The sequence below is a fragment of the Lactuca saligna genome, chromosome 4, assembly GCF_052625555.1.
Source record: "Lactuca saligna cultivar CGN05327 chromosome 4, ASM5262555v1, whole genome shotgun sequence".
In the NCBI taxonomy this organism is placed as follows: domain Eukaryota; kingdom Viridiplantae; phylum Streptophyta; class Magnoliopsida; order Asterales; family Asteraceae; genus Lactuca; species Lactuca saligna.
In genome coordinates this window covers 282,702,362-282,712,494 of record NC_136420.1, presented here as the reverse complement: position 1 = coordinate 282,712,494, position 10,133 = coordinate 282,702,362, and the positions used below count along the sequence as shown (strand labels likewise).

Sequence of the window (10,133 nt, the reverse complement as noted above, 5' to 3'; positions counted from 1 at the left end):
AGGGAAGTCGACCAAAGTTAGGTTGTTGGTGATTGGAATAGACGAAACAGAAGAATTGGAGGAGCTTTATGTTGACATATTGGAGAAGAAAGGTTGGCTGGAAAATAGAGATAGAAAAGATGATGGATGGTGGTAATCGTGTGCTCTGATACCTTATAATGATTTCAATCTTTTGTGTCTTATTCCATAGAATTGTCACGGTATAAATAATTTGATTGTCATCGTGAAACATAATCAGATTAGAAATTGTTTTCTTATCAACTTGAATGAGAACATGTCATCTTCATGCGGACATAGAGGAATCCTTGAACCAAATCTCTAGAATAGTTTATTTCGACTGTTAGTGAATACTTTCTTTCGATGATTAGTTTCAGAAGATTATTTAGGGGGTTAAGGTTTAGAGGGAGGGTGTCTTGCAATACATATTAGCAAATTGGTTAAAAAATGGGACTTATTTATTTCTGCAAATTTGTATATGTTCTTAGCAGGAACATGCTATACTTTAAAGGACACATAATATATTGTTCTTGTATCATCTCCCATTCCTATATAAGTATACATTAACCATAACCAAAATAAATAGCTATTTTTTCAAAATATATGTTTAATAACTAAAATAAGTATGTGAAGTTTATTTTAAGATGGGTTGGTGCTAGTAATATTTTTCGTAATATGGTTTTCATATATGAAAAACATAAACCACGATTTCTTTTATAATTTGACAAATTAAAACATGGTTACTTTTATATATTTAGACAAAAATTTCGTATAACAAAATTTTAGAATATAATTAATCGTTTAAAGATCATAATGAAATAGAGAATCGATTAATTCATTGCTATCTTATTTGTATTTTTATAAGGTGGTAACTTCGTTATGTTTTATTTAAAAACTTATATTTTAATATAACTTTGATATATATATATATATATATATATATATATATATATATATATATATATATATATATATATATATATATAATAATAATAATAATAATAATAATAATAATAATAAATTAATATATTGTTATCATTCTACTTTTATTCCACAAATAAATAAGTACGATGATAATGTAAATTATTTTAAAATAAACTAAATAAGTAATCAGATTTACATAATAATTATATAAATTTTAGAATTAAGACAACTAATAAAACAAAAAGATTATGGTGTAACTTTTGTATTATTAATGTAATACTAAATTTAGCATACAAAGAGGAATAATATTGGTTTTTAAACGATTTTACAGAATGGTTATTTAAAACCGATCATTCAAACTTTATTATTTTAAAACAAAAATGCTACTGTCAAAATAACTATTAGACATTTCACAAAGAAAAAACTACATTCTCCTATATGTATAACATTAAAAAAATACAAAAAATATATATAAAAAATAAAGTATAGTTATGATATCTCTTCTAGGGTACATATGACTATTGAATTAATACCAACAAAAATCTTCATTATTCAAGTGGCTCTAAATACAACTACCCTTCAGTTTTAGGGATGTTGACTTCACCCCACTCCCAAGTAGAAACAATCCCTCGAATACTCTAAAACACCTGAACGATTAAAACATACAAAAAAAGATAAAAAGGTCAAATGAAATTTCAAATATAACAACAATATTTTATAGATAATACTACAAACAAGTTAGAAACATGCAAATAGAGACGAAAGAACATCATAATTATATTAACACTATACACTCATTTAGTCTTATCTTTCTTCTCCCCTTACATGAGTTTATCAAACATTTTCTATTTTGTGATGAATTTCTGAATTACTTTTTTTTAGATATGTGAGGTTGCAAAGAATGGAACTACTAAGAAATGAAATGGATATGTAATCGTAAAAGCAAGATAATAGAATGAGTAATTCCATTTCGGAAACAGGTTTGTGAGGCATGACATGGAAGATAATGAAAATTCCATACGATTTTTATGTTATATATTGCAATTTAAATTATAAAGATAATCCTTCACATATCTTTGTTTAGTTATTATTATGTGGTTAAAAATGGTTTATATTGCAATTTTTATACTAATATATGCTTTTATTGCTGAGAAAACCTTGATACTCACAATGTTCTCAACCCTATTTTCAAGAGTGTAGGGTGTACCTATTTATCCTTGAGAAAGTAAACTCAATAAAAAGATTCAAATCAGTTAAACGAAAGAATAAGATTGTGCAAGGTTCTTACTATACTTCTCGACATGCCCAGACAACGCAAGTCAACCAAAAAGAATCCGCTAATTAATCAATCCCAAACATTTTCCAATAAGATTTATCGATGTAATCTATTTACATAGTATACTAAAACTCTATCTTTTCTTTGCTATTGAGTCTAAAAGATGTTTTTTTATAATATTAAAAAAGGTTTGGTGAATAACTTATTTATGAGAGTCTAATTTGTATTTTTATAAAAAGATGTTTTTTACAATAAATCAAAACAAAGATCACCACTAGGTTTTGCTGAGTTGTAGCCACGGGCGGAACACGAAAAGTTGTAGTGGGGGCCGAAAGTAACACTTGTAAATAAACAAAAAAAAAATTATTCGATTCAATGTCATAAAATATAAATAATCAAACAAAAAATTAATATAAAGTATTCTAGCATCGCTCATTAAAGTGGAATTTGTCGATCTTTTACGTCTTTAAATTCTTGCACAATCGTCTCTAAAGTAATCTTTTCTGCAAGCTCCCTTTCGAAGTACAAAACCAACGAGTCGTTTAAAAACTCATCTTCCATTTTATTTTGTAGCCTTGTTTTAACAAGACTCGTTGCTGAAAATGATCTCTCTATTGTAGCAGTGGAAACTGAAAGAGTGAGTATAAGACTAACTACTCGATAAATCAAATAAAAATTGGTTGTTCTTCTAGTCATTATCAACCATTGACATAATTTTAAAATAGATATCAATTGTTTATAATCATCACATTGAATGACATCCGCCTCGTAATGTTGGAGTTGCATCTTCAAAAGATTTTTCTCAGTTTCATTGAAATCTTCAAGATACAACTTTTCTACTAATTGAAATATATCACCACTTCGAAAAGGCTCATCAGAATTTTTAGGATCTAAAGTTGATGAAAGATGGAGTAATTCCATCAAGCTATCATTGAACCGATGATCTAATTCAATTAACTGACAGTTAATTACTTCAATGAAAATATCCACTCGATAATGATGTTCAAGTGTATGACCGCTCCGCTCATTACGAGCTCGAGTGCCTCTACTAAAGTAAGAAGAAGACAAATCAGGGATATCGATGTTGTGTTCCAAACAAAATGACTTAACATGAGATAGAAAACTATCCCATCTTTCATCTTTCATTTTTTTCAATAACATTTTGGTGGATGCAACTAGCCTCAATGCATTCAATATATCTTGAGATTGTTTTTGTAAAGCTTGGCAAAGTAAATATGTGATCTCCGTTATTTCTTTCTCTAGATGCAGAACAAAAATGAATTAAAATGTTGTAATACTCTCATATGCTGAATCTACATCTCCTCTGATCGAACCAGTGTCATCCTCAATAATTTTAAGTAATACCGCACAAATTGGACTAAACATTTTGATTAAGCTTGAAACTGATTTCAAGTAAGAACCCCATCTGGTATCTCCAACCCGTTGTAATGTACCAATCTGATTGAGGCCTTTACCAGTCTCCAACTCACCAATAGATTTAAAATATGTCATTTACTCTGCATATGCACCTCTTAGTTGGTCAGAACACTTGGAAGAAGCATCAACGACATTGATAACAAAAGATAACTTAGTAAAAAACTTTTACAACTCAATAACTCCTTGTGAAGTGGCCATTAATGCTAATTGAAATTGATGAGCAAAGTAATGAACATAATACGTAGATGGACAATCCTTAGAAATCAATGTTTGCAACCCTTTGAAATGACCTCGCATATTGCTTGCACCATCATACCCTTGACCACAAATCGACTTAAAATCAAGATTGTTATGTGTCAATAGGAAATATATTCTATTCCTTAGAGTTTGTGATGTAGTATCTGGAACATGAACAAGTCCAAAGAAACGTTCCACAATAACGCCATCTTTATTTACGAATCTCAAAACAATAGACATTTGTTCTCTGTTAGAATCGTCACGTGCTTCATCAACAGTAAACAAAATTTCCCACCATCAATCTCATCACAAATCGTCCATCTCACCCTATTAGAGATAAGGTTTAAAATCTCTTTTTAAATTGTTGGTGATGTATATGATGCATGTTTATGTTGTAATAGTGTATAAGGCTGCTACTATATTAAGCAAGTATTTGACCCGATTGAGCATAGTCCTTTTGGGTTGCCTTCACCATAGCAACTTGATAGGATGATTTACAATGAGAGTTGAAATATTATAAGGAATAATATTATTATTTGATTAATATAAGTCATAAGTTAATTAGGAATTAATTTGGTGACTTAAAGAGATTAATTAAATAGAAGGACTTAAACTTTCAAGTGTATGATAGTTATACTTTAGGCTATAATTCCTTATGGATAATGTGGTGGACGATTTTAGGGCTTAGGATAGACCTAAAATCCGTCCAAAGGGTTATCATGAAGGGATTAGGACTGCTTAGGGCTTAAGTTATCCAATTAGGTTTAAGGGTGAAACCCTAGGAGCCTTACAAGTATAAATAGACCATTGGGGTCATGGAAATCGGCACCCCCTTGTGTGTAAGGAAACCCTGGCCGATTTCTAAGTCCCTACCCACTTTCTCAAATCATCCTCTTGCTAGTTGGTGTTTGTAAGCCATTAGAAGAGTGACAATTGTGACTCTAAAGCTCCAAGAACAAGAAGATCAAACAAGTGATTCGAGGTAAACTTATAACTATGATTTGTCTTTGTTATTATGGTAGAATAACCATTAGGAGCCTTGGATTCATGCATGTTCAATTAGAGAAACCTAGATTCAAGCATTAGGGTTTTGTATGTGCACATAAGAATGTTCATATGGCTAAAACTCATTAGTGGTATCAGAGCCTAGAATGGTTTCTATTGAATTGATGCATTGGTTGCTTGTTTAATGCTTGCAAAATTTGATTTTTGTGTTCCTGCCTGATGAGATCGGCGAGTCCCATAGTGGACTCGGCGAGTAGGCCTCAACTCGGCGAGTCCATTGTGGTACTCGGCAAGTTCGAGCGTCAAAAAGAGCTAATTTCAAGATTTCTTGTTGTTTATCCTTTTGAAACTTACCTTAATCATATTAGGTCAATATAAATCCGATTTTTTGATATATGTGAGTATATCCTTGACCTAATTGAAGATATTTATCAATTAATTAAATATTAGTCTCCTTATGTGATAATTGATTAATTATTTTAATTGAATTGGTAAATTGTTTTGCAAGAAATAATTAAATAAATCAAATATGGATAATTATGTGATTAAATGTTAATTTAGATTATTTGTTATTTGATTCTCTATGTTTTGAAAAGTTTAAAACGTACCCTCAAGTTTTGAAATTTACGTTTTGTGATTAAAATTTTAATTTGGACAATTTAAATTTCAAACCCTAAAATTTTACAAGTTTAAAATTCGACCCTATACTAATATAATATTACAAGATTAATATATATATATATATATATATATATATATATATATATATATATAACTAAAATGCTAGTCTTACCGTTAGTAGGCCTCATTCACGAAGCCGGTCTATAAGGTGGGTATAAGGTTGTTGCCTATAAAATGGCGCTTAATGGGTGTACACTCACACCCACCGCTTGCTTGATCGGTGGAGGGTCGTTAGCCGAACGGGTAGGATAGGCAACCTCATATTCTCATTAAAAGTATAATAAGAAATACAAAGTAACTACATGTTTTCAAAAAAAAATTCCCAATCCTAGTTACTTTAGGAAAGGTGAATTGATGCAATCCCATGAAATTACACTTTGCACCCTTTCTAAGAAGTTAGTGGAGCGTGTGTGGTTTACCGGCACACTAATTGGTTCTAAGAAAAGGTGGAAAATGGTGATTCATTGTTTATCATAGTTCGATGGAGCGTGTGTGGTTTACCGGCACATCGAATAGGTGATTGTTACAATGAAGGCACCATGTGAATTTGCATGGTAATTCACACCCACTTTGTGATACTCGGTATCCCAGTCACAAATGAGAGGGGCATATTGAGATTTAAACATGTCATTGAAAAGTTCAATGAATCTCATCTAAATCTAGGAATTCTCATTACACTTAGAGTTAAAGTTATGTTTTGTGGTGGAGAATTAGTGAATCGTCATTCACTTACCTTCAAATTTTTTGCATGTTAGATTAAGGCATCCCTTTTCTAATATGTAAATGTTGTTGTTGGATCCTAACCCTAATTTTTCTTATTAGGTGATAATTAGGGATCTAAATTCTAATCTATCTTTGTCCCTTCTATTTGTAGATGTCGAATGCGAACAACATTGCTGTAAGCTCGTTCACATTGATGAGACTTTGCCAAAATGTAACTTTTGATGGAACGAACTTTAGCGAATGGATAGGATACATTCGCACGATTGCTCGCTACGAGGACAAGGAGTATGTCCTCGATGAAAAGCTCGAGAAGATCAATCCTGAAATCGCTACTCCGGCTGAAATTGCATCATGATAGCCACCATGAATGCCGAATTCCAAAAGTCCTACGAGGACATGTATCCGTACGAAATGCACCAAGACTTGTTAGAGAGATACCACCAAAACGCGAGACAAGAGCGTTACGAGATTTTCACTAACATGATTTCCGCCAAAATGGGTCATGGAGAATCTGTTACCGTGCACCTGCAAAAGATGCAAAGGTATGTCGATCGACTTTGCAAGTTAAATGTTGACTTTGGGGAAGACTTGGCGATCGACATGGTGCTTCACTCTTTGCCTCCATGTTACAATCAATTTAGGAAGACCTACCACATGAACAAGGAAGAGGTCACCCTAAGTAAGCTCCAAGGTCTCTTTAGGGTTGCTGAGAGCAATCTCAAGGACAAGTCTGTTGCACCTACTCCCAATCCACCCGCTGCTCCTGTTTTGGCCATTAGGCGAGGAAGAGGCAAGAAGAGGAAGGCTCCGTCTAAGAGCTACCGCAAGGGAAAGTCCCGAGATGGTTCCTCCTCTAGTGGGACTAAAGTTGATCCCACTAAGCCTACTTCTAACCCAAAGGAGGCAGAGTGCCACCATTGCCACAAAATAGGGCATTGGAAGAGAAGCTGCCCAGAGTACCTGCAAGCCATCAAGGAAGGAAAGATCAAGCCGTCTTTCGCAGGTATATACACAATTAAATCTAATGATTCATCTCATGCTATTTCTTGAGTCCTCGATACCAGTTGTGGTTACCACATTTGTTCTGAATTGCAGGGACTAAGAAGAAATAGGGATGTGGAGCATGGAAGAATAAATCTAATCATGGGGAACAGAAGATCGTCGCCTGTGACCAAGATTGGAGTGTATTCTCTAGTGCTTAGGAATGGTTTATCTTTAGATTTGAACAATTGTTGCTATTCGCCAGAAATGGCAAGAAACATCATTTCATTTCATGGTTTGTTTAGACAAGGATTTAGATTTTCTTTTAATAATGAGAATGGTTCTATTTGTGCTTATCTAAATGGTGTCTTATATTTTGAAGCAATACCATGTAATGGAATTTATGAAACTGTTATGATTGTAGATAACCTAGGAAATGATGTTTTATGCATGGATTCTTCCAATAGTATGGATAGAGAATCCTTGTGGTATTGTCGTCTTGGACATGTCAACAAGAAGTGCATGGCCCAACTCCAAAAGGATAGAGTGTTGGAGTCATTAGACCTTAGGGAAGATGACACGTGCGAATCTTGTTTACTTGGAAAGATGACTAAGTCACCCTTCACTAGCACATGTGAAAGGGGTGAGGGTTTATTGGACCTAATACATACCGATGTATGTGGACCGTTTAGATCAACCACGAAGGATGGAAACCACTTCTATGTGACTTTTACCGATGACTATAGTAGATATAGGTAATCTACATAATCAAGCAAAATTCAGAAACATTTGAAAAGTTCAAAGAGTTCGAGAATGAAGTGGAGAATCAATTGGGCAGGAAAATCAAGATGCTTCGATCCGATCGAGGAGGAGAGTACCTAAGTCTTGAATTCCACGACTATCTAAAAGAGTGTGGAATAGATTCACAATTGACACCACCTAGGACACCACAATTGAATGGTGTGACAGAAAGGTGTAATCGAACCTTGTTGGACATGGTCCGCTCTATGATGAGTCGTGCTTCACTATCTATCTCATTTTGGGGGTATGCCTTAGAGACTGCCTCCCATATTCTTAACCGAGTCCCTACTAAGAAGGTTGCCAAAACACCTCACGAGATGTGGAAAGGGAAAGCTCCTTCGTTAGCACATATCAAGGATTGGGGTTGTGAGGATTTCGTAAGACGAGATACTCACGACAAACTCGAACCTCATAGTGATCGATGTATTTTCATCGACTACCCGCAGAAATCCTTTGGATATCTCTTCTATAGACCGAAGGATAATGTTGTCTTTGTTACGAGGAGAGGAGTTTTCCGAGAGCGAGAACTCATAAGCCAAGGAGACAGTGGGAGGCAAATCGAGCTTGAAGAGATCCAAGAGTCGATAGATGAAGGAACCTCTACCGCTGGCACTCAACCCGAGGAGGAAACTCCGGTTGAACCAATTGACGAGTCCTTACCTCTTAGACGTTCCGAAAGAGTTAGAGTTCAACCCCAGTTTAATGGTTTTCATATTACTACCAAAGGGGACACGTATATTAGTGATGGTACACTAATAAATCTAGATGAACCTAATAGCCATAAGGAAGCCATGGCAGGCCCAGAGTCTGCAAAGTGGAAAGAGGCAATGGACAGCGAGATCCAATCCATGTATGACAACCAAGTTTGGAATTTGGTTGATTATGTGCCCGGACGTAAGACCGTTGGGTGCAAATGGATCTTTAAGAAGAAGACCTACATGGATGGAAACGAACACACATATAAGGCGTGATTGGTTGCGAAGGGTTTTACTTAAACTCTCGGAGTTGACTATGATGAAACCTTCTCGCCAGTTGGAAGATAAAATCTATTAGAGTGATGCTAGCAATTGTCTCATTTCATGATTATGAGATTTGGCAAATGGATGTCAAAACCGCTTTCCTTAGTGGGAAGTTGGCTGAGGATGTTTACATGGCTCAGCCAGAGGGTTTTGTCGATCCGAAGCATCCAAATAGAGTGTGTAAGCTTGAGAAGCCCATTTATGGACTTAAGCAAGCGTCTCGCAGATGGAATCTTTGCTTCGATGAGAAAGTCAAAGAGTTTGGATTTGTACGAAGTGAAGATGAATCATGTGTATATGTCAAAGCCAGTGGGAGTATAGTTAGCTTTCTTGTTTTGTATGCCGATGACATATTTCTCATAGGAAAGGACGTCCCAACACTGCAGGAGATTAAGTCCTGGCTCGGGAAGTGCTTCGCTATGAAGGACCTCGGAGAGGCTTCCTATATTTTGGGAATAAGGATAGTGAGAGAACGAAGTAAGAGATTAATAGGACTTAGTGAGAACACTTACTTAGATAAGGTACTAAAACATTTTAGTATGGAAAATCGAAGAAGGGAGAATTACCGATACAATATAATGCCAAGTTGAGTAAGACTCAAAGTCCAAGTACCGAAGCCGAAATAGCACAAATAAGCCGAGTACCATACGCTTCCGCAGTTGGCTCAATCATGTATGCTATGACGTGTACTCGCCCTGATGTAGCCTTTACTTTGAGCATGGTCAGTAGATATCAAGGGAACCCTGGCAGAGCCCATTGGATTGCGGTGAAAAATATCCTTAAGTACCTTCGGAGGACCAAGGAATGGTTTTTAGTCCTTGGATGGAGTGATGACTTGAAGGTGCAAGGGTATAGTGACGCCAGCTTTCAGACCGACAGGGACAACTACCGTTCGCAGTCGGGCCGGGTCTTTAACCTGAATGGAGGAGCAGTAACTTGGAAAAGTTCCAAACAAGAAACCGTAGTTGATTCAACGTGTGAATCAGAGTACATTGCAGCGAGCGAAGCATCAAAAGAGGCAATATGGTTGAAGAACTTCATTGGTGATCTTG

The 10,133-nt window shown here is 35.1% G+C and overlaps 1 protein-coding gene across 1 annotated transcript; it reads right to left on the bottom strand.

The window, feature by feature from the left end:
• Positions 1-2,632: 2,632 nt before the first annotated feature.
• LOC145040710 (uncharacterized) lies at positions 2,633-3,709 on the bottom strand. Its single transcript, XM_078988617.1, has 2 exons — positions 3,532-3,709; positions 2,633-3,456 (listed from the first exon to the last, which is right to left on the bottom strand). Exons 1-2 carry the CDS (start codon positions 3,707-3,709, stop codon positions 2,633-2,635), a joined length of 1,002 nt encoding a protein of 333 aa, XP_078844743.1.
• Positions 3,710-10,133: the final 6,424 nt, after the last annotated feature.

What these genes read in the sequence shown, in the direction of transcription:
- LOC145040710 (XM_078988617.1), bottom strand. Translation starts at nt 3,709, where the DNA reads ATGACATATTTTAAATCTATTGGTGAGTTGGAGACTGGTAAAGGCCTC. An exon ending in AATTATTGAGGATGACACTG is followed by an intron (nt 3,457 to 3,531) that starts GTTCGATCAGAG and finishes TTCTGCATCTAG; the next exon opens with AGAAAGAAATAACGGAGATC.